This window comes from Belonocnema kinseyi, chromosome 8, assembly GCF_010883055.1.
Source record: "Belonocnema kinseyi isolate 2016_QV_RU_SX_M_011 chromosome 8, B_treatae_v1, whole genome shotgun sequence".
NCBI lineage: Eukaryota > Metazoa > Arthropoda > Insecta > Hymenoptera > Cynipidae > Belonocnema > Belonocnema kinseyi.
In genome coordinates, this window is record NC_046664.1 from 96,079,858 (window position 1) to 96,104,110 (window position 24,253).

At 29.3% G+C, this 24,253-nt stretch overlaps 3 protein-coding genes across 8 annotated transcripts; 1 reads left to right on the forward strand and 2 right to left on the reverse strand.

Moving 5' to 3' along the window:
• Positions 1-2,009: 2,009 nt before the first annotated feature.
• LOC117178108 (probable cytosolic iron-sulfur protein assembly protein Ciao1) lies at positions 2,010-12,705 on the reverse strand. 6 transcript variants are annotated; one of them, XM_033369357.1, is made up of 5 exons: positions 12,619-12,651; positions 4,317-4,663; positions 3,076-3,184; positions 2,806-2,970; positions 2,010-2,731 (listed from the first exon to the last, which is right to left on the reverse strand). In XM_033369357.1, exons 2-5 carry the CDS (start codon positions 4,653-4,655, stop codon positions 2,460-2,462), a joined length of 885 nt encoding a protein of 294 aa, XP_033225248.1. In that variant the 5' UTR covers positions 4,656-4,663; positions 12,619-12,651; the 3' UTR covers positions 2,010-2,459. The 6 variants fall into 6 exon arrangements, with proteins under 6 accessions (XP_033225248.1, XP_033225250.1, XP_033225247.1 ...); XM_033369359.1 differs by having other exon boundaries at positions 2,806-2,964; positions 12,358-12,649; XM_033369356.1 differs by having other exon boundaries at positions 12,358-12,647.
• LOC117178110 (mitochondrial import inner membrane translocase subunit Tim10 B-like) lies at positions 12,652-16,420 on the forward strand. The gene is made up of 3 exons (XM_033369360.1): positions 12,652-12,823; positions 12,966-13,061; positions 16,004-16,420. The coding sequence occupies exons 1-3, from the start codon at positions 12,800-12,802 to the stop codon at positions 16,178-16,180; spliced, it is 297 nt and encodes a 98-aa protein (XP_033225251.1). The 5' UTR covers positions 12,652-12,799; the 3' UTR covers positions 16,181-16,420.
• A 208-nt stretch (positions 16,421-16,628) lies between these two features.
• Positions 16,629-23,495, reverse strand: LOC117178902 (NADH dehydrogenase [ubiquinone] 1 alpha subcomplex subunit 13). Its single transcript, XM_033370433.1, has 3 exons — positions 22,988-23,495; positions 22,486-22,636; positions 16,629-16,919 (listed from the first exon to the last, which is right to left on the reverse strand). The coding sequence occupies exons 1-3, from the start codon at positions 23,085-23,087 to the stop codon at positions 16,709-16,711; spliced, it is 462 nt and encodes a 153-aa protein (XP_033226324.1). The 5' UTR covers positions 23,088-23,495; the 3' UTR covers positions 16,629-16,708.
• Between the last annotated feature and the right edge of the window lie 758 nt (positions 23,496-24,253).

A 24,253-nucleotide genomic window follows, 5' to 3' on the forward strand; every position in this document is an offset into this window, starting at 1 on the left:
ATTATTCAAAGAGAATAATATTAAAAATAATAAATTGCTTAAACAATTATTTTGGTTACCTTGAATTAAGTATGTAAATGGCCAAAACGTGAAAAATTGTAGAAAAAAATGCATCTTTCTATGATTATTCTGTGAGGATATTATTATAAATAACAACAGTTTGAACAATTTTTGTTGTTGAATTTAATTCATTATTGCCCCGTTATAGCTGAAAAATCGATAACTGGTTGAAAATTTTGGAAAAAAACTGCGATTTTATAACTTTATTCTAAGATAAAATCGTTATAAACAATCATAAATTGTTTAAAAAATTTATTTATACATTCAATGTTTAATATAAAGTAATATTAATTCTATTCGATGACTAATATTAAGGAGGAATTTTCAGTTTCATCTCGATTAACCTAATATTGACGATTTTGAATATAATTGATAAAAACGTCTTTTTTTATGAAAAATACGTGTCAAACTTCATGGGGCTTGCAAAACTTTTAAATATTATTGAAAAAAGGCATTTGTTTTTGTGTGGATTCAAACAAATTTAGAAGCGATATGCATGCAAATTTGAAACAAAATTTTGGACCATCCTACTAATACATGCTCTTCAATTTAAAATAGTTGAATTGAAAATGTTTAATACTTTTAAAAAGTTTCTTTTTAAGTATCCCTGTATGAAATTGTTTTAATTTGAAGGACTAAAAATAAAAACTGGTCAATTTTCATGGCTTTCCAATTTTTAAAGTTTAAATCATTTTAATTTCTTCCAGCTGTACACTTTTGAAAAGAACACCTAAGAATATTTATTTTATATTTGGTCTAAATCTTCCTTTTTCAAGTTGAAAGTTGTAAAATAATTTTTGGTGCATAAAAGTTGTAGATCTCTTCGAAACTTTCAAAACGGAAAAAAATAGTTGAAACATATTCTGTAGGAAGAGAGGGACTTTCAACTGGGAAGCAAAAGGAAGTGTCACTTCTTACTTAAAATGTTCAATGGCTTTTTTTGTTATCTTATTTTGAAGGCCATGAAATTCAGTTTATTTAAAATTGAAGGCGTTCAACACAAAAAGCTGAAATTTATCGAATCTTTTACGCCAAGTAAAAATATTGTTGGAAAATTATAAAAAATTTTAATATGGACCAGAAAATTATGAAAATTTGTTTAGAAATAAGCCAAAATTGTTTGTTAAACTTAGAATTATTGTTTGAAAATGTGCACAAAAAACATGTTTTTTATAATATAATTAGTAAAACACATATAACTTTTTGTAAAAATATGCAAATTTCAATTTTCAAAAGATTCTATAATCTGGAGAAACTTTTTTTTAATGTCAAACTTTATTGTTATTATTCAATACCAAAAACTATTAATACGGAAAATTCACCATAATTTTTTAGCAAATAGGAAAATCATCTAAAATTTCAAAAAATTTCACTTGTCAAGTAAAAAATCGGAACAGAAGATATGAATTCATTTCAATTTTGTGATTTACTTTTGTCAGACGTCAAACCACCATTTTTTCTCAACACGCCAATTAAAAAATTGAGTTAAATAATAATCATCAATATAAAAAATCCTTTATCATTGAACCTATATACTAAAGTCAAATTCCAAGCTTTAAAAAATGCCACAATTTAAAATCTGAAGTAGTAAAAAAAATGAATTCACTACCTTTTTTTGGACTCAAAAAATTCTCGTTCCTTTTCCTAGTTAGGCTAATTAAGCTAAAATACTGAATGTTACGAATTAATTGTGATGGAAATGGGCATTAAAAAAAATGAATTTACAATAAATGACAATTCGGAAAAATAAAAATGATGACGAATTGCATCTGGAACAATTTTGAGCAAATAAAAATGTTAACATATTAATTCGGCGATAAATAATGATGCTGAAAACTGCAATTTATGACAAGATTTTGAAACATTAAGTTGATTTGCAACTACACTTTCAACCCAGTAAAAAATGAACTCATGTGATAAAGGTGAAAAAAGCATCATAGATCTAAGACTTTCGTTTTTAAAATATAATTTTTATGCTTTTCTTCTCCAGAGATATTATATAAGAAGTTTTAATGGTTCAAAGACTTTCCAGTATATGAAAATCTACCAGCACAGAGCAAATTAGATTATCTGAGGGTTAAAATTTCAGACTTGGCTCCTCTTATAAATTCTAATTTAAGTTACTTTCCTCTTTATGTTCAAAGATAAAGAGTATAAATAACGATGCCGATGATAATTAATTTAGAGACTATAAATGGTCTTAGAGTGCGATGCTATTAATTTAGCTGTCCTCTCTCGGGCAGTGAAATTAATTGGACTTTCTCTGAGAAAGTTACTAACTTACAGTAGCGTAATTAGAGCCATATACTTTCTTGGACACGTGCGATGATCTCAGACTGCTCTAGACATTCACGATTGTTTCATTTCATATCTGGGATGCCTAATTGCTTATGAATTAATTACACTGTTGTGAGAGGATCTTTATCTTTTTGCGACACGATCACTTGTACTGAATTACCAAGTAAGTCACTCAACTTTTTAGCGAACACTTTGAGGTAGCCGCGTTCTGAATCTGAATGATTGGTTAAAATAACGTTTCCACCCTTGTGAACTAAATCGAGAACATCGTGGTGGAACATTTCTCCAGTTAGGTACAAATCTGCTGGTGGAGAGGTTTTAAAAACTGAAGTTCCTGATCCTGCACAAAGTGCTACAGTTTTGACTCTTCCAGCTGCAATAAAAAAAGAATAACTTCAGTAATTTACAAACAATTAAGAAGATAGAGAAAAAACCATTTTTTCCTACTTGGTCCACGTGCTCGAGCTAATCTCACATGTGGAAGTTCAGTCCGGTTTTTAACTATTTGCACCGCATCCTCGACTGAGATTGACTGTTTTAATGTGCAGAATCTTCCAAACCCAGTTCTAGGATCAGGTGTTCCTGGTTCTATGGGACTACTTGACTCTAGATCTCCATATATAATTAGATGATTAAAAAATAAAATTGCATTCATCATTTATAATTTGATTGTTCATTTAAATGTAAATTTTATATTAATTTTAAATTAAAGCTCACCAAAAGCAGTTGCGAGCCAATCATTAACACCTCCAACCACAGAATCGAAACTCGTATGAGGGGAATAGAGAGCAATTTTATTTTCAAGGCACCTGGCTGCAATACGTTCCTAGAAAATGTTAGTTCGTTAACGTATTTTTGATAGATCAATTAATATCATTTTAATTACAGTTAAAAAAAGGTTGCATTGTATTCAATTTTGTAACCCAAAATCTGGTTCATTATTAATTTTAAAATTGTTCCAATTATCTTAAGTATCTACGTATATTTAAGATTCCAATTTTAAATTTTGGTATTTGGAATACCTAATTCTAAAATGGTTTAATTTTTATGCCTTGAATTGAAAGTTAAAATTACAATTAAAAATTGAACATAAAAGCGTTCATTTTTCAAATATTCAATTTTAAACATTAGGAATGTTTAAATAAATTATAGAATTAAAAATCGTAAACATGCAACATTTGAAATATTTAAAATATGTTAAAAGTGACATCATTTCAAACTGGAAACCTTAGAAAATTACAGTTACAATTATTAAAATAATAATAATAAATAAAAATAATAATTTTAATGACATATTAATGTTTTTAAATTAACTAATTTTTAATTCATTGGACGTATACATTATTTATATTTATTAGTATAAATGGTTTAAAAGATCATTACTTTAAATTAGGATACCTATGTAATTGATTTTGATAATATCTAATTATGAATTTTTAAATTTGAAATGGTTTAATTTGAATATTGGTAGTGTCTAAACGTATCGAAATGTGCGGCTCTTTGTAACAAAATTTTGGTACAGAGAGTCTCGTTTCTAGGTCTCAACATTCGTACCGAAATTTCGGTACACGTCGAATTTTTTAAACTTATAATTGTTTAACTGTTAAGTGTTGAGGCTTTCGATTTTCAATAGTTTTCAACGATGGTAATATTAAACTGTACAATTTTTAAGGTTGCAATTTCAGATTTTAAAAAAATTTAGAATTTTTTATTCTTGGATTATACCACAATTAAATATTGTCCAATTTTAAATAAAAGATTTGTAAAATCTGTAATTAATAATTTGAATGATAAATTATTTATTTTAAACGTCTAAATTTAAGTATTCAGCTTGAAGCGTTTCCGGAAGAAAAAATTTATTTTAAATATTCATTGTTTATATAATTTTTTAATACCCCCCCCCTCCCATAATTTAGATTGAACTCTTAATTAAAATCAGTAATTTTAAGGCTATGCACCTTCCATGTCCTAGTCGTGATTGACTTTAGTGGGCTGAATATGGGTGGATGATACGATATGATCATATCGGCTTTCAGATCCACAGCTTCCTGCATCACGTCTTCGGTTAAATCATTCGTTAATAGAACCTGAGAAATTTTTTTAGGTTCTGTAGGCTCGATCAACAATCCTACATTATCCCACGAAGCCGCGAGCTTCAGATGCGCGAAGCTGTTCAACGAATCTATCACTTTTTGCAAAGGTAACCCCATTGTGTGAGAATAGCGAGCAGAATTTAATAATTGTTTATGCAAGAGCACTTTTTGACTTAATCCTATCAGAAGTAACTTGCCAATCATGAATAACCCTAGAACAAAAAAAATAATCCTGAAATAGTAACTGCATAACTTAAATAGTAACTAGTAAAATCATCATCAGGCGGCGGGATTTTTTTCTCATTAACAACATTAGAAGTGTCAAGATCTTGGAAACGACGTAAAGACAGGATCATAATAAAAACTCACTCTTTCTAAAATACAAGTAAGTATATTTTTATATGTTACATCGAATGCTTGTATTCTTAAAGTACATTTTCAATCACTGTAAAACCAAATCTTAACCTCTCCGTCATCACTTGCAGATGCCACGAGGCCGGGTTCAGCAGGATTCCACTGAACGGAATTAACGTCTTGCGTATGGGAGGTTTCATTCGAACAAACCATAGAAAAAGTCGGCTGATTTGGGTCGGAATCGCTTTCTTCTTTGAATATTCTGACAATGTCATCACCACATGCTGTTACTATCAATCCAGTTTTTTTACACCAATCGATATCGTAGATAGTTCTCGTGTGGTAGCCAGAAAGAGTGCAAACGCACTTCCAGACTGGCTCATCGTTTGGGGTAGAAATTCCAGCTTCGTTTCCTGGTTTATACTCTTGCCATATTTTCACAGTTCTGTCGTCACTGCAACTCGCTAATCGATCACCTGCACTGTTGAAAGACAAACTCCAGACTGTTGATGTGTGAGAGGTGAGCGTCGAAACACAAAGCCAATCAGAGTCGGCTGTGTCTTCTTTGAAAATTTTCAGACTGTTGTCATAACTCGCCGATGCGAGAATGTCACTAGTTGGATGCCATCGGACCTGTAATTTTTATTAAAATAGATTATAATATTTATATTTATTTAAGAAAAAAGATTAATCTTTAAACTTACACTAATAGGGCGGACACTCAAGACTCAGAAAAAATTCCCAGGGTTTCAAAAATTCCTGTTTATTTATATTTTGACAAATTCAAACTTCATAACTAAACAATTTATTATTTCAAGTAGTTCGTAGTTAAGTTCGTAATAAGGAATGTAATTTGAAACTCATACTAAATTAGAATCAAAAATCAAAATTAATCAATTTATATTCCAGTCATCAAACGCGAAAATAGCACTACCTGGCATCATTTGTATATTTTAAACACCAACTCCAGATGATTCTTATAGCATTTTTTGTGTAGATTATGAATCAGTTAAAAACCTGCTCTAGCATGACGAGTTTTTTTTCGTAAAAAGGTTTCAAAAGGTCAACAAAGGAGTTGTTGTGACTTTTGGAAGCCCGTAAAACATTAATGAGAATTAAGAGGCTATCATGTTTAAATTGCACAAATTTTAACCTTTTGAATTTGAAGAACAAATGTTGAGCTTACAATTTAAAATCAAATGTTATCATTTTTAGAGATTATGTCCAAAATTATTCCACTTCACATGCTACTATAATTTAAAACTGCTCATGGATGAAGTATCAACGTGATATCATTAAATTTGTCACATTTATTCAACTTCAAGCGCTACTAATTAAAGATTGTTTAAAAATAAAATAATTATTAGAAAGTTTTCATTCATAATTCTGCAACTTTTAACGATTTAAATTAAAATCCAAGCAATTATGAATGTATCAATCCAAAATTATACCATATTTTCAATTCAATGTTCTTCTATTTCAAACGATTGTTTGCAATTATTCAATACTAAGACTACAAACTTAAAATCTTAGGCTTTCAATTTGAAACAAATTTTCTTAGAGTAAATAATCTAAATAAGTTCTATTTCATAATTTTGAAAATTCCTCGACACTTAAGATCTTCAAATTTACAATGTCAAATGTTTAATATTTAAATTTGAGTATTGAATTGTGCAAAAAACTTTAGTGTAAAAATATCTATTTTATATTTGAAGGGTCCGTGGACTAAACCTGTTAACTGACATTTCATACATTTTACACGACAAAGGAAAATCGTTGTTATTTTTGCAATAATACACGTTAGTATTATATTTATTATATTTGAGTCAAAATTGAACGTTATATGACAATTGAGAGCTATCCATATGTTATCTACTAGGGGTCCAGCGGTCTAAAATTGTTATCTGCAGTATTTTACCGCTGGTTTTCTATTTTTTCCCCAGACTCGCATGTTTCTGCGTTGTTTTTCAAGCTGCGGGCTAGTTTTATACGTCAAAATGTATGGAATCGCAATCCGAAGATAGCTGTGCTTGCAAAAATTAAAAATAGTTTATTTGAAAAATTTGCTAATTGTTAGTAATCGGGACGCGTCGCTCATCTTCGTCTTTACAGCGACATGTAGACAACAACGAAGATGGCGTGAAAGTAGCCACAGAAAACTTTCGACACATATACACTTAACCTTAACACACACTGACATGTGTCTCACTGGACTATTATGCGAGTAAACTAAACCAATGTAAGAAAAGTCACGGATTTCCCATAAGATGCCATAAACAATCAACTAGTTTAGACCGCGGACGTATGCTCTAGATATCAAAACGCGATTTTCGAAAATCAATTTAAAAAAAAACTACAAGTAATTTTGCCACTTCGATTGCGCGATATTAACAGCATATAAAAAACGTTCCAGAAAATAATTTAAAAAATCAATTTCGAAAAAATGTCGGTTAACAGATTTGGACCGGGACCCTTCATTTGATTATTTTAATTTTGCGCCTAAATTTTCTTATGTTTCCAATACTGACGGAATCGTTCCTGTCGCATAAACATGCATGAAACTTGATGAAGTCATATTTGAAATATGTAGTAGGTGTTACTTCGAATTATTATTTATGATCTAAGAATCTAATCAAATACAAGTGAACTCAAAGGAATTGAGAATAATTTATAAGAATTTAAGCGAAGAGAATTGAAAAGAATTCAAGGAAATAAAAAATAATACAGAAACAAGTGTATACATGAATTCAATAGTGGTTAACCCCTTGAGTTTTGACTAAAAATTATCCAATTTTGAACGTCACGATTTAAAAACTCGATAACTATGAAGGCTTTTATTTCCAAACTATACCATTTTAAGAAATATCAAGTAGCATAGATAAGTTTTTATGCTAAATCCATGAATTAAAAAACTCTCCAGTCTGAAAATAAATTCGCGATCACTTATGTCTTTTTAGCTGGTCTCAAAAAGCTCTCAGTTATTTTCCTATTTTCCCCTCCACTGGCAACCCTGAATAAAAAGAATAATATATAATGAATATACCTTTTTCACATCTTGGGAATGAGCATTTATGACAGCAGCACATTCATAATCATCGTCATTGACTTCCCAGACCCAGACTGATTTGTCACGACTGCATGTGGCCAATAGCTGTCCACCGCAAGACCAAGAAACACTTTTCACTTCATTTTCGTGACCCTCCAAAGTCGTGTTGCACTCGAATTGACCTGATTTTTTATCCCATATAGCCACGGTTGCATCGAAGCTCACGGAGGCTATGTAATTTCCACAAGGAGACCAGGCAATCTCCCTTATTGTTCTCGTGTGACCTTCAGTCAAGATGGTCTTTATGACCCACTGGCTGCCCTTCGAGACCCAGATCCTGATTGTTTTATCTTCGCCACAAGATGCGACACAACTGCCAAGCGGATGCCAACAGACATTCCACACTCTCCCCCTGTGTCCGGTCAGGCTTTGTCTTAATTCCAAAGTGCCCATAACTACCTGAAACAGTTCAACCGGTAAGATGATGACACAAGGGGCGGGGAATGTCTGTGCATTCTTGATGAGTGTATGAGAAGTTTTTATACACTTTTTATCAGGGAAAACACGTTTAATTCGATGAAGATACATTACTGTGAGGTACAAAATTTTGATTTTCAATAACTGATTATTTTGTAAGAAACAATAATGATTTATTTGCAACAACCTTTTAATCATATTATACAAACGATCTACCTTCAGAAAAAACGATATTAAATTCTTCAAACGATCTAGAAAATCTTCAAATAAATACATTTTTGTTCAAATACACCATATTAGTTTATAAATTAAATCTTGACAGAAATAAAAAATTAAATTGCTTTGTAATTTTTTATTTTAATTAAATAATTTACAATTTTCTATTATGAAAAACAAGCTTAGAAAGCATACATTCAAAATGTTTGCTTTCTCATAAAGGAAACTTTAAAATGGTAACAATTTTGAAGATAAAATTTATTTATTTCATTAAACGCTCCTCAATTTAAAAATGTCTAATACAATTGTAAGTTCTACGCTGTTCTAAGCAATTTTCCGGATGTATGCGTGGATAGATATAACACTTTTGTATGTAAACATGACAACTTGAAGACGGTTGCAAATAAATTTATGAAATTTGGAGGGCCTATTTTCACTACAAATATGTTGAAACTGACCGAAGTATTTCGAAAAATATTCATTAGATTATTTTAGCACTTTATATTATTTAAAAAATCGTTTTTCTTATAGTAAAATCTTTTTTTAGTCACATAATTCAACGTTGATGCAATAATAAAAAAGATTGTTTGATTTGAGACGAATCGATTGACATATAATATTGATACATTTTTTAAAGAGTAAGGAGGTCATGGTCAATTATACTATTTGAAAAAAAAAAGATTTTTATAGTAAAAATATTCTCACTCACATAATTGAAAGTTGATGCAAGAATAGAAAAGATTCGTTGAATCCAGACAAATAGATTGACTTCTAATACGAATACATTTTATTGAAGACTAAGGAAGTTATCGTTATTTCTAATATTTAAAAAATCCGTTTTTTATAGTTAAACTTTGTTCTTTAACATAATTCAAAATTGATGCAAGAATGGGATAGATTCCCTAATCCGAGACAAATCGACTGACATATTATAACAATACATTGTCTTGAAGAGTAAGAAAGTTCATGGACACTTATATAACTTTAAAAATCTGTTTTAAACAGAAAAACTTTTTTCATTATCATAATTCAAAGTTCATATAAGAACAGAAAAGACTCCTTGAATCGAGACGTTTTTATTGAACTAAATTTGTATTTTTTGTTTTTTTTCGACTTTCTCCCTGCGGAAGGAAACATATTTTCTAAATAATTATAATGAGGAAGCAAAGTGCTCATCAAATGAGCACCATGAAATTGTAAATACAAACATAGTCGAAACACCAGAGATCGACTTGACAGCTATTTCAATAAATTAAACTACGAACGTATTAATTTTTAACCAACATTTTTCATTAGCTTTAAGTGCTTTCTTTAATATAGGCTTATTAGATTTCGTAGAGATTTGTGTGTGTTCAGGTTTCTGAACAGTTTTCAAAATTTATTTATTTAAGAAATAAATGTTGAAACCTTCTTTCACCCGAATCCATTTAAAATCAGGAAGGGTCCTACACTTGAAATTACAGAATCTTTCGGGGACAAAATGTGTAAGTTAAATGCTTACTAAATAACTTTTGTATCCAGGAGAATTATTTTTTCTTACAAGAGAAAAAAATAATATTTTCAGAAAAAACTATTTTCCCGTTCTCAAAAATGGTTTAGCCAGCATTATGCTCATAAGATGCCTCTCTGGTATTATTAGACATTTTTTTATTAAATATTTGGAGGAATGAAAGAGGTGGGGTTTTCAGGAAAATATTTTTTTTCATGTTTTCAAAATTTGAAGAAATTAATAGAAAATGTCTTCTGGAAAACCCCACCTTTTTATTCTTCTAAATATGTTTTAAAATGTTCTACTAATAGAAAAAAGATATCTTGTCAGCATCATGCGGGCTAAACCATTTTTCAGGTCGAGAGAATTTTTTTTCTAAAAATGTAATTTTGAATTTTTTCGCAAATTATGAAAAATGTCGCAAACGACCAAGAGACATTTTTCACAGAACTTTTTTTAGACGTGTAAACTTTTATCTTAACATTTTTTCGTATCTGTTGTAAAAAAAAGAATTCTCTTGGCTACAAAAGTTATTTAGCAACCAACAAACTTATAAAATATCTTTATTGTCAAAGTACAAGTTTAAAAAAAATGTCAACAAATTTAAAGGTGGTTTTTTTTAGAAAATCGATTTTTAATTTTTTCAGAAAAGCCGCTGCCATTTTGACAATTTTAAACCTTTCCTAAATAATCCTGCGTATTAAGAACGACGATAATAAACGCTATTAGAATAAAAGAAAACGATAAAAGGTGCAATTAGGTAAAAAAATTATAGAGGTTTAAATAAAAAAATCGTTTTTTTAACAAAGCACAAAATTCAGATACGCATAACTTCTTAGAAATTTCTGTTAACAAAATTGGAAAAATACTTATCGCCTATTTTCCTATCAGAAACAACATATTTCTTATCCGAGAGATTCTTCGACCTCAAATTTAGAGCCGTGTCTGATTTGAAATAGATTCTGTCTTCTTGTTAATTTTTGAGAATTCACAGGTAACCTTAAAATGATTGTAATAAATCCAAAAAAATCTAATTAACTATAAAATACGGGCTCCTTGATTTGAAATGGAATTGGTCTTAATTCGAATAAAAAGAGATTTCTTTTAAAACGACGAACGCTATTAGAATCAAAAATAAATATATCAATAATGTCAAAATTTATAGAGGTTTAAAGACAGAAATCGAGTTTTAAATCCAAAAAAGATATATAGCATAATTTCTTATAAAAAATGACATGTTTTGTCTCCAAAAGATTCTGCGATTTCAAGTGTAGGACCCTACCTGATTTGAAATGGATTCGGTCTTTCAATCATCTAAATTTCGTTTAATTCAAATTAGACATTCAAATAGAATTTTTTTTCCCAAGTCTATAACTATAACAAGCCTTATCGGGAGCTTTTTATTCTAATTATTATCTATTGTTCTTATATTTTTAATTTTAAAATGATCCCTTTGCTCATACTATTTATCAATGCATATTAGGAACTTTTAAAAATTATTTTTCCTTTCACTTAGAAAAATTAATTTTTAAATTAAGAGTATAACAATTGCACAAGGACTAATTGGCTATTCCGCTTTCAAAGAAAATTAAAACAAAAATGTTTTCACCTTCCTGAAACTTTGCAAATAATACTCGGGTGCAAATTTTTCAAAACTTACGCATATCAAGAAATAAACATGCACACACACACACACACACACACACACACACACATGTTATTCATATTTAACAGCCCGAAAAAGTCCTTAATATATTTTTTCAACATTTTTTATTCGAAAGTTTTTATGTATATTTCTATAGTTTTATTGAAATTTATTTTCTTTTGACAAATGATTCTACAAAATTATAGGTATAAACGACTATAATAAGAATACATAAACATTTGGCCATAATTGTATTTTAAAAATTAACTTTATGAATTCATCTTGATCTCTTTTATAAGAGGCTGTGCACAAGATAAGACAAAATTGATAAAATTATAAGGATTTAAAATTTTTTATCATTATAACATTTTGAGACAGTAGAAGTTTTTATTATGAAAATAAATCATATTGACTCAGTATTACGACTATTACGCTGCTTTTTCACGGAGTAAAGTTTCAAAGTTCAAGATACATTTTACAACTAATTACAACTTTAAATTTTGCTATGTTAAATGGTACCCGTATTCGATTTTAATTTGAACTGTCTGTATGAAAATCACAAAGAATTAAAAAAGATTAGCATCATCCGGAAAGTACGCTGCCTGTTCTAACCTATCAGCACGATATCCACCAGATACAACATTGAAAACAAATACTCTTTTTTTAAATTCATAATTACCTGGAATAATCGTAGAAGGTTCGAGGTAAACTCAAAATTCAAATAAAAATCTCCACATTGGAAATTTTTGCAATCAAATGCAAATTTTTGGATTGACTTTAGACACACAGTTATAACTTTATATCTCTGCCAATAACCTTATTAGAGAAAATATATATTATTTTACAGGCATTAAGAATGTAGAAAAACTAATAAATCGTAAGAACGCACTCTAGAAAAGTAGAAATATCAGTTAAAAATAATAATTTTACAATGGCTAACCTCACTTGCTCTTAAGATGTTAATTGCACATTGACAAGTATCAGAGAGGTTATGTGAGGTTAGGTTAGTCGCTCGAAACTCGTAAACACGTGTGTGCTGTGTGGCAGTTGCAACTGCGACAAGTGGACCTTTTTGAGGTGAACTTAGGAGAAAAATAAATTATATTAAACAAGCATTGAATATGAGTGTCACAGAAATTAGAAACGTATGTACCTAATTTCGCAATAATAACTGTTTTTAAAGGTATACACGCTTAATTGATTAGATCCATAAATATAATACATTTTTTGGAGTAAGGATTGCGTTTTCTTATAATAATCTTACAATTATAATCATTTCTTTTTCAGTTCAGAGACTTTCTGCTTTTGTACAATCAGATTTCCGAAACGTGTTTTAAACATTGTGCAAACACATTCATTACCAGAGAGATAACGCCAGATGAGGTAAAATTTGCAAGCGTTTTGAATAATCCCTGCTGAAAAAAGTATAGAAAATTATAGGATTCTGAATGACCCTCTATCCAGAGAAAACTTGAAATTAATTCACATTCCACATATTTAGAGAAAATTCGATTAAAACAAATCTAGAAGTGGAATAAATGAGAATTCTATGAGCACATTTGATAGAAATCCTATAGAATTTAATCAAACAAACTTCACAAATCAAATTTTATAAGGCGGCAGTCTTGTTGAAAATCCTATTTAATTGAATTAAATGAATTACACCAATCAAAATCTGTTAGCACATTTGATAGAGCTTTCTTTCAAATCATGTCCATCTAGAAATCCTATAGTTGGCTATTATCATATTTTCATTAAAATTCTATCAAATCTACTAGACTGCTTGCATAAAATCAGTGGTTGTAATCGAAGTCTGGCGCGGCCAGGGTACATTTTTGAAGGCCTCTATGGAGGCGACAAACCATTTTCTTGTCACACGGAAAAATTTGGTTCCAGTTATGGGCCATCAGTTAACTGCATCACTAATTTGGGATTTTTTACCACGCCCTCCCCGAAAGTAACGTAGCCGTTAGCTAAAGAGGCAGATTTTACGTTTATAAATTCTTTTAAATAAAATTAATGTAGATAAACTATTGAATTCCTAAGATTTCAAGCCGATATATATTGGATTTCCAACAAAACAGTTGAATTTTCAACCAAAAAAGATTTCCTACCCAAAGAGCTGAGTTTCAACACAAAAAGGTGAAAAGAAAACACAATTTTTAACCACAAATTTGCATTAAGAAGCAAATAGATTAACTTTGCAATAAAAGAGACCAGTTTTCCAAAAAATAGTTAAATATTTATCCAAATGGAACAATTTTCAACCCAAAAAGACGATTTCTTTCGAAGAAAGTGGAATTTTGAACAAAAAAGTTATTTGTTCAAACAGGAAAGATCAATTTTTAATTAAGAAGTATGACTTTTCTAGTATAAAAAGTACATTTTTAATTCAAAGGAAAGAATTTCTAACAACATAGTCAAATTTTCGACCAAAATTGATGACTGATCAAATAGGTTAATTTTACCGAATTAATAAGATTTTTAACAAATTAGTTGAATTTTTTACCAGTTAGTAGAATTTTCAGCATATAAAGATGCATTTTCAATCAAATGGTCAAGTTTTCAAAGAAAAAAGTGCAATAAAAAAATTTAATTTTTAAGACAAAATACCATGTTTTTTATTAGACAGCCGAATTATCTTCAAAAAAGTTCATTTTCAACCAAGAAAGTTGACTTTTCTGCCGTGAATGATGAATTTTGACCAAAGGATTAAAGTTTGTAAGCTAAAAAGTCGATGGTTTTGGAAAGCAATGGATTTTTAAATCGAAAATGATGAATTTCTAAGAAAAATATCATTTTCAATAAAAGAAAAGATGAATTTTTAACAAGATAATTGAACTCTCAATTAAAAAGTTGACCTTTCAACAAATCAGAATAATTTTCTACCAAAAAAGACGACTTTTCAATAAAGTACATGAATTTTCTACAAAATCGTTGAATTTTCATGTCAAAAAGATTAATTTTATACATAACAGTGGAATTTTAAACATAAAAGTTCATTTAAAAGCAAATAGGCAGTTTAATTTCTAACTATAATTATGAATCTTTAATAAAAAAATATTTCAACCAAAAAGATTAATTTTATACAAAACAGTGAAATTTTAAACATAAAAGTTCATTTAAAAGCAAATAGGCAGTTTAATTTTTAACTTTAATTATGAATCCTTAATAAAAAATATTAATTAATATTAATGAATAATGATCCTAAATAAAAAATATTTTTTTTAACAAAGTAGTTGAAGTTTTCAATAATAAAATTCTTTTATCCAATAATATAGGTGGATTTTCTTACTGTGTTTAAGTTGTAAATGCAAGTTCGTTTAACATCATTTATAACCCCTCCCTCTTGTCACCTATGTTTTGGAGTCTAGAATATTTCTATAAAATGTTATCTCAAATTTTTATCAAATTTTGTTTGATCTTTTATCAGAATCCTGGATATTCCTATCAAATTTTATATGTTGAGAAATGGTATACTTTTTTTATCAACTGGAAACTGTCAAATCTTATTATCGCAGAACTGTGTATAAAATCCTATCTTACAAAGTTTCGGAAATTTCTATCAAATTCTATCCATCGAGAAATCTTATACTTTTATCTCAAAATATTCTCATTGAAATTCTATCAAATCTTATAAATTTCAGACTTGTATCAAATCAATTGAAAAGTACATAGGCTTTCTCGACGGATAAATTTATATAAAATCTTCTAAGATTTCGGAACATAGGTTTTGATGGTATTGTGCGGTTAAGATATTATAGAGTTTCAATGAGAAAACTTTGATAGACAAGTATAAGATTTTCCGGCTGATAGAATTGACGCACTTCGTGTGTATAGAAACCTAGAGCAATTCTTTCCAAATGTTTGTTAGAAATTGATTGCCTTTTTATCAGGACAAAGTTGACACTTCCGACAATTAATTATACTAGAATTTCCATGAAGTCTTTGATAGAAATCTAAAGGAAATTACTAAAATTGCGCATACAGAAAACGTATTGAAAAGTATTAGTTTTTTTTTATCAAATCTTATCAACATTTTTCAGCGGTAATGGTTTTTAAGATAATTGAAATTGTTCCGAAACGTATTATTTTAAATTTAAATATTACAAATGGGACAAGTTTAAATAATTTTTACATAAAAATTGAAAAATTCATTGCAATTTTACAATAAATATCTGAAATTTAACCGATTTATCAACTGAGACAATTTAGAACAACAGGCTGTAATATTCATTACATTTTTACAGCAATAATGAATAAATCTTAATAATTTAGCTGAATGATTTGCTTCTCCGTCTTATTTTTTCTTTTTGATTTGACAGAACAATTGTGTGAATAATTGTGCACAAAAGTTTGTCAACACCAATCACAGGATTATGGAAGTTTATTCAGAAATCTTACCCATTTTTACGAAAAAAATGGTAGAAGCAAATGCAGCACAAGCATCTGCACAAGCAGCTGCACAAGCATCAGCGGTTGGAGAATCTGCAGTTCAATAAGCATTTTATGTCGGGCAAATAGTGCTTGAAACTTAGTTGTACAATATTGTTTCAACATCAAGATGGGATTTAGTTCATAGTGAATTTTCAAGATCTCGAATTGTTTATATCTGATGATGAAAGAGTATTTTATTTCCTTGACGAGTGCTGAATATCCTTAAAAACGAAGTATGTGAGTTTAAACTGTATTTATGAAAGATTTCGGAAGGGGTTAGTTAATAAAAACTGTTATTTATCTTATACTTTCAATTTTCCTATAAGGAAACGAGACATCATTTAAAGTAATACTTCAGAAGGAACGTTACAATAAATTACTCATGTTTCCTTCCTCACTTAATTCATTCCTGACCGCAAATCCAACCGGTTAAACAAAACAAAGTACAAACTGTACTTCTTTCTACCAGAAAGTAAAAAAAATATTGAATCCAAAATTAATTTAGAGCAGAAAGAGAAGATTATGTACATTTATTATGAATTACGTGTACATTATTATATACTACAGTTCTTTATAAGAATCGCAATATTGACTTAGAAAAAGTGACGACGGAACATTCTGAGTGCGATGGATTCAGACCAAGAAGCATGAGCGTAAAATTCTTGGAATGTTGGCTCACGGAATTCTTCCGCTGGCCGGGTGATATAGATTGGTTCTCCGTAGTAGGTACCAACTTCCCATTCGGGATCGTTCTTCATCAGCTCTCTTTCCTCATCTCGGTTCTTTCTGAGTTGCTTCAAGAATCTACAAAAAGAACATTTGTATAGGGTTTGATGATAAGTTTGATGATCGGCACTATAAATTATAAACTCTCTGAAAAACTCCATATTTTTAGAAGAGAAATTTATTCCGGATTTAATATATGTTGACGGAAAAATTGACGGAAAGCAGTGGCGTAATTATAACCGTGTAGGCCCCACTGCAAAAATTTTTAGGAGGCCTCTCTTATAAAATTAAAAAGCAAACAGCATATAAGTGTAGCTGAAATACAGTTAAAGAAATAAAATATCTCACGTAGTTTTTTTTATAATATATTACCAATTATATTTTATTTTAGACAATTTATATCATAAATTATACATAGTTCTGACTTAAAAATTAGTATTGCACTGTTAACAAAATTATCTGCAAGTTGCTATATTGCAACTCGTCTCGCTTTCATTTTGACTTTAATGCATTCTATTCCGTAAATAGGATTTTCTAATTTTTAATTTGCTGAACGACCTTTCGCAAATTGCTATACTGTAACATGCAGAGTTAAATAAATTCTTAAGGGATTACGTCTGAAAAATCGCTTTCCATGAAGCTGTATTTAATGAGTAAAGTGCGGAACACATCTTATACCGTTGACGTCTCATTGAACCCGTTACTATTTGAAAATGGGATAAAGTTGATGACTTGCAAGGGGAATTCTTTTGTGAAATCCTCCTGATATCGAATCTGTAATTTCTCTGTAAACTATGTATTCACAATGTCTAATTAGACCTTAGACACCTTAACGTGTGATTAAAGACCTTGATTTAAACAGATTCTTCACTAATATCAAAATGTTTCTTACGCTTTGGTTTCCGCTTTTCTACAAAGACTGGTTCAATACCCCATTTTTAAGATACTTGTGTAGCTTCTTCATTACACTTTGCATACTCAAGTCTGTACTTTTTCGAATGTTTCCTTGCAGTGTTTGAGATTTTAAGTGCACGACTTAAATCTATCTTTTCTGCTTGAAGTAATTTTGATGTAACATTTACTTCGTTTAGTATATTGCCAAACATTGTGCATATCATTGTAAATTCAAGCTTCACCACATTTTTTCGAATTATAGCTACTTGTAGCTGCATTAATCCATAAGGTTACTTTTTTTCATTACCCGAGAGGATTTCGAAATATTTCAGATATGTAAAAAAAGAATCTAGACAATTTAAAATAAAATTTGTGTGTTTGAGAAGAGATTATACAATTTTAGGGAAAAATTAAACCAGTTTAGAAGATTGCTAGGACCGCTCAAACCTTAGAAAAAAATTGTAATATTTAATACATTTTCATAATTCTTTAAAAGTATTAAAATGTTCGTTATTTATTTTAAAATTTAAATATTCGGAAATATCTATTAAACTAACTTAAATTATCCCTTAAATTGTCTTCAAATCTTCGAGATTTGTTTCTGATCATTTTGGAAATCTTATGTGATGTTTTAAAATCGTTTTAAGTATTCCCTTAAAATTTTAAATTGCTGAAATCCGCTGAATTACACTGATATCTATTACAAACTATTCGGTTAAAGATTCTGAATTAAACATGATATTGAATGATTTCGAGTAGTGAATTTTGTTAAAAACGTCTTGTCAATGTTTAAAAAATTTTTGTTCGTAAGCAATCCGTGCTCAATTTAAAAGAATTGTGGAAGGAATAAAATAATTGCATAAACATTGCCATAAAGCTTTTAGCAGAATTTACTGCTCCTCATAATAATAGAATATTAGGTTTAATTCATAAAATGCGGTTTTAAATATTTTTGGAAATAGAATTGTTTAGACCAATTAGATTTGTTCAAATAATTAAAAAATGGTTAATATGTTCTTTTAAATATCTATAATACAAAATAAATCATTATTTAAAAATGCACAAGAATGTATCAAATTGAAATTAAAATGCAATTTGGCCACTGGCCGTGAGGGGCCCCCTCACAGAAGGAAGCCCCCTGCAATCCGGGGTTTCGCGGTAAGGAAGTTAGTTACGCCACTAACGGAAAATTGCCATTTTCTTAATATATTACGTTGTCAGATCAAAATGTGCAAACCACAAATTGGGTTACTTTATAATTTGTTCTTGATATTTAGATGTCACTACATTGATTACGAAGAATCAAACGCTTTCTCAAATAAGTAAATTATTTGAAAGCAGTGAATTTATTATTTATTTAAACAAAACATCGGATGATTTGAAACAATTTTTATAAAGTAGTACGGATACTGGATCAGCAATTTAAAAATCATCAAAATTAGATTTCTTTTCACGGAGAGATAAATCCGCTTTCACATATTGCCTTTCTTAGGGGCCATTTCCAGGTTAAAATTTGAATTATCACTGTTTACAATTTTGTCAAAAAACATGTGATACTATTACATTTGAATTACTGTTCATTTTTACTTGCTTCCAGGATATTTGAGCTTATTTTTAGCATAACATACCGAGATAAAATATGACGAGAACGGTCTGGGATTGACTAAACTTGGCGGACAGGTTCTGCTGGAATCAGGAAGTGCGCGAAATTTCAAATCATGATTTTGTTGTCGGTTTATTTACTCGAATCAAGTCTAATCAACATTTAAATTTACATTTTATTACTATTTAAAAAATATTATATTTATATTGATCAGCATAAAACTTTAATATCTAATTTATTAATTGATATGCTGGACAAAATTTGGATTTAATTCCAAATTTTATAAAAAAAAAAAATTAATATAGCTTTGACTAGCTTTTTCAGTATCCAAACTTCTTTAAATCTCTATTCGAGAAATGGTGACATCGATATTTTAATTTATAAAACTAATTGTGGATTTTGGATTACGAAAGAACGTTATAAGTTGGTTAGGTTACAAAAAAATTCAATTTCATGATTATGTCTCGCAATTATAATAGTTCAAATATGTATCTATTATTTCAGGAATTTGTTGAGTTTGTGAATTAGAGCATTATTAATATTTGCCTATTTCAAATTAAGGAACCTAGATCAAAGTATTTTTTTACTTTTATAAATGTCAATTCCGTATTTAGCATTTGATATTATTCATTTTGTTATTTTGAGTTATTAAGTGTTAATAATTAAACTTTACTCTATTGTATTGCCCAATAAGCAAGAAAATTTATCCTCTAATCCAATTGTTAATTCTCATAATTTATGATTGAGTAAGAAAAATTTAAAAATCAATTTTGTGGTCAAACTATGCAAGATACGAAGAAAGACGAATAAACGAAAATTGTGATCTCAAAAAAGATCTAAATTTTTGTTGTTGTGTCACTTTTTGATAGGATGCGTATTTTTGGTTTTATTCAGAAAAATTACATTGAAAATAAAAATGAAGAATTTGTGAAAAAACGACAAAAGGTACGAAAACAACTTGACAAACAAAAGTTGTTCACCCAAAAAAGTTATACAAATTTGGTACAATTTATTACATTCCCATAATTTATGATTGAGAAAGTACTAGAATTGTCCGAAGTTTGACACCAAACATTTAAATTTCGAACCATACGAATTAAAGTACGAAAAAAGTCTTACACAGAAATGATAGCTTTTGAAAATCCTACACATTTTATTAAAACCATTTTTCAATGGGATTCTTCGTTTTGTCTTTATATATTAAAAATACTATGCAGAAAATCGAAAGTTTAAATCTTGAGCCAATAAACGATGCAAAATATGGGGAAACGTTTTTGGAGAATCTTCAGCGTTTAAAAATTTGTACAACATTTCCTTGTACCATTTTTTGAAAGAACTCCTCGTTTTTAATTTATTTATGGAAATTGATATGAAAAAATAAAAAATTTCAATTTTATGCCAAAAGATGCTAGATACAAAAAAAATATTAAAGAAGACTTTTGGGACATTTTGTTTTATGCATAAAAATATGAAGTTAATGTGCAGAATTCCTGAAAATAAAAACAAGAATCAAATTTCCTAAAAAATAAAATTATAAAAAAAAAATAGAAAAGAATTTATCCCCGTTTAGACAAAAATATACTCTTTTTGTGAAACCCATCGTTTTTTGTATATAATATGATCAATTGCAGAAGTCGATGAACATCAGAAAACCATTTTGCGATAGATCTATTGATTTTGAATCATTTAATAAGTAGGATAAGGATACGTTTGCGTCTAATTAAGAAAAATACACAGATACGTTTTATTCTATGTATACTAGCAAGTAATGCACGCGTTCACGTCTTTGGGTTTTTATTTCCTAATATTAAACATACAAACAATTTAAAAGTCCATTATTAAAATATTATTATTTAAACGTTTTTTAAACAATAATTAATAAGATCGAATTAAAAGAGTTTGAAATCTTTTAAAAAGTATATATTCTAAACGGGTTTGAAATGAACACGTTCCAAATCAAACTGTTTTAGTTCAGGTAACATATTGAAAAAAGACAATATTTTGAATGAAATAAAAGGAAATACATAATAAATTAAATTTCGAAAATAGGAAACTTTTAAAATATTAAAAATTGAAGAGTTTTAGATTCGAATTTTGGAAATTGGATATTTTAAAATTCAAATAAATGGAAATTATATTATTTCCAGTTAAAAACGTTCAAAATTAAATATTTAAACATTGGCAACTTTTGAATTTGAATAATTTTAAAATCAAAGTGATTACAATTTGAAATTTTGAAATTGATTACTAAATTAAATGCTTCAATGTCAAAGCTTTTAAATATCTAAAAATTTACATTTTTATTACATGAAAAATATATAATTTAACATTAAAACTGATTAGATAAATTTTTTTAAATCAAGAAATGTCAAAATAAATTATAATTTTTAATGGGAAACATTAGAACTGAAAAAATCTCTACTTCGGAATATTGAAACTTAACACATGCGGCCTTAATTTGAAACTGAAGAAAAATCTTAGTCACCAACATTTGTGATATTAATCAAATTCTCGCTCTTTGCGCCTCTTTTCCATTGTTCAGCCACTGACGCGGAGGAGAGCGTACAGTGACGGCAGAGGCAGAGGACGGAACTGCGCAATTTGATAGGTGTACGGGGGACTTGAAATAGAGGGGAGGGGGGTAAATATAGGAGACTTCATTGCGCTCTAAGTAAATTTAAATATTTCAAAAATTAATAATTTTTAAGTGTTAATTATACTTTTCGAAATTTAAGAAATTATTTCATTACTGAGTAAGGTTAAGGCATATAAACGGCAAGACTGAGCAGTTGTAATGCCAAGGTTTAAAAAGACTGCACTCAAAAAGTCAAAATCTAAGGTATTTTAAACAAACCACCTTATGATTTTTCTCCTTTTCGTCCTAAAATATTTGGAGGTATCCCCAAAAAAGAATTCGTAAGAAACCGGGAAAGTTGGTTCAAGCTAGGCGTAAAAGAGGATATGACAAATTAAATTTTACTATATCCTCTTCAGTGCAATGATGGAAACGAAAAATGTGGCCCATGAGTAAAAATCATGAAATTTCTTTCTACTGAAAAAGCCTGCCCTAGATAATCAAATAATGAAAGTCCCCGATCCATGAAAAAAGTTGAAACTTCAAAAACGGTAGAAAATCGGATTTCTTACGCTCGATCTCTTTCGGCAAGAAGCATAGGAAACATTGCAAATCGTGCACTCTTCATTTCCGCCTTTTCATCCTTGATTTTCTTGTAATTCAATCCGTAAAAATAAAATCCGATGAACTGACTCGCTACGAATAAGCCGATTGTGAGTGGGGCTGCAAAAAGAAATAGACATTGAAAATAAATGGAATAAAATATAACTATGCGTTTTACCTAGGAAATAAATGAAACTTAAAGACTTTTTAAATATTTGAAACGAATATAGATATATAAGAATATGTACGAATAAAGAATCTGGAAAAGGGGTCCAAATTTTGCCCTCAATATTGTGACAACCTTAACTAATAAAGTAAAGAAAAGTTGCATAAGAGTTTCCAATTAATTGCATAATAATTTCCAAATAACAAAAAAATGTTGACACTGGAAGGTAGCACAATCAGTCAGCAAAAAATTGAGTGTAATAAATAGAATATAGTGATTTCTTTGATCAAAATTGTATACAATACCTGTCATAAAATTTCGTATTTTTATTCGGTCTGTTTGGATCGGGCCATAACCTCCAGGAGGAGGCATATCCTGGGCCCTCGATTTAGCTGCTGTTGCCATTCTGCCTTAACTTTCCCCTCTTATTACCATAAAGAGTAGAAAATATATGACCTGGGCATACCCGCCCAGGAAGAGAACTAAACTCTACCGATTCGGCGAAAACCGAAAAGGATTTAACAATTGTTAAAATGGGAGAATTTTATTACAAAAAATATGTTTTTATCTCAATGATCGGAGCAGAAGAAAGAACGAAGAATAGAATGAAAGTGAGATCCGATGAATCTATAAATTGTGGAGATATGCAACTGACTTCAAACAAGGTTATCACCATATGAAACTTCCCATGCTACCAATCCGTAAATTTGCAGATGTGCTAAAGCGCATTGACGTTGTTTAAATACTCGTTAAATCATGTGGATAGTTTCAAATACTTTGTAAGATTAATGACCCTTTAAAAATGCGTGGAAGTAATACGTATCAATTAAAAATATAAATTAATGAGATCTTGAGGTTATGTATTGTTAATGAGCTGAACACTAATACCAGATGGCACGTCGGTGATGTTCTCGTTCAATCAAAAGGCATCATTTACACCGCGAAATTATAAACGCTATATTGCAAAAAATCAAATTTAAATGATAATAAAATAAAAATATATTTAAAGCATAAGAGATTGAAATAAATTAGAGTTTTGAATTTGTTATATATCAATATTTTTATTTTAATCAAGTACTTTTACCAGTTTACTTTAAATAAAGAGAAATCAGACGAAATACTACGCATGCGCAACTACTTTAAAGAGTTTGAGGTTAGGCAAAGATGTTAGGTTAAAAAAAGTTTTAGAAATTACAGGAAAAATAATTCTACTGCTGATTTCAGGGATAAATAAAGGGTTGTAACTGATAAATTTAATGCAAAAAATAATGTTTCCAGAATAGTTTAAAAATCGACCGGAAGAACAATTTTTGTCGATTTTTGGATATCTCATTAATTTTTGTTCCATGCCTCGACGGCTCGACGTAGCTCGAAGCTCGTGGATTTTCGTGACGCGTCGTTGTAAATTTTAAGGAGACGATTAAGCGGCTGGAGGTTTTATACTCTCTAGCAATTAAAGGTTTTTGAAGTATTTAACGGGGTTTTCAAGGTTTTGAAAAGTTCTGATACAGGGAAATTGTTCATGTGGGTGCCTGTGATAATTTAAGTCAGTTCATCCCATTTTGTTAAAA

What these genes read in the sequence shown, in the direction of transcription:
- LOC117178108 (XM_033369354.1), bottom strand. Translation starts at nt 8,304, where the DNA reads ATGGGCACTTTGGAATTAAGACAAAGCCTGACCGGACACAGGGGGAGA. An exon ending in ATTCCCAAGATGTGAAAAAG is followed by an intron (nt 5,439 to 7,848) that starts GTATATTCATTA and finishes TAAAAATTACAG; the next exon opens with GTCCGATGGCATCCAACTAG.
- LOC117178110 (XM_033369360.1), top strand. Translation starts at nt 12,800, where the DNA reads ATGAGTGTCACAGAAATTAGAAAC. An exon ending in GTGTCACAGAAATTAGAAAC is followed by an intron (nt 12,824 to 12,965) that starts GTATGTACCTAA and finishes TTTCTTTTTCAG; the next exon opens with TTCAGAGACTTTCTGCTTTT. An exon ending in GAGAGATAACGCCAGATGAG is followed by an intron (nt 13,062 to 16,003) that starts GTAAAATTTGCA and finishes TTGATTTGACAG; the next exon opens with AACAATTGTGTGAATAATTG.
- LOC117178902 (XM_033370433.1), bottom strand. Translation starts at nt 23,087, where the DNA reads ATGGCAACAGCAGCTAAATCGAGGGCCCAGGATATGCCTCCTCCTGGA. An exon ending in AATACGAAATTTTATGACAG is followed by an intron (nt 22,637 to 22,987) that starts GTATTGTATACA and finishes TTCTTTTTGCAG; the next exon opens with CCCCACTCACAATCGGCTTA. An exon ending in CTTGCCGAAAGAGATCGAGC is followed by an intron (nt 16,920 to 22,485) that starts GTAAGAAATCCG and finishes TTCTTTTTGTAG; the next exon opens with ATTCTTGAAGCAACTCAGAA.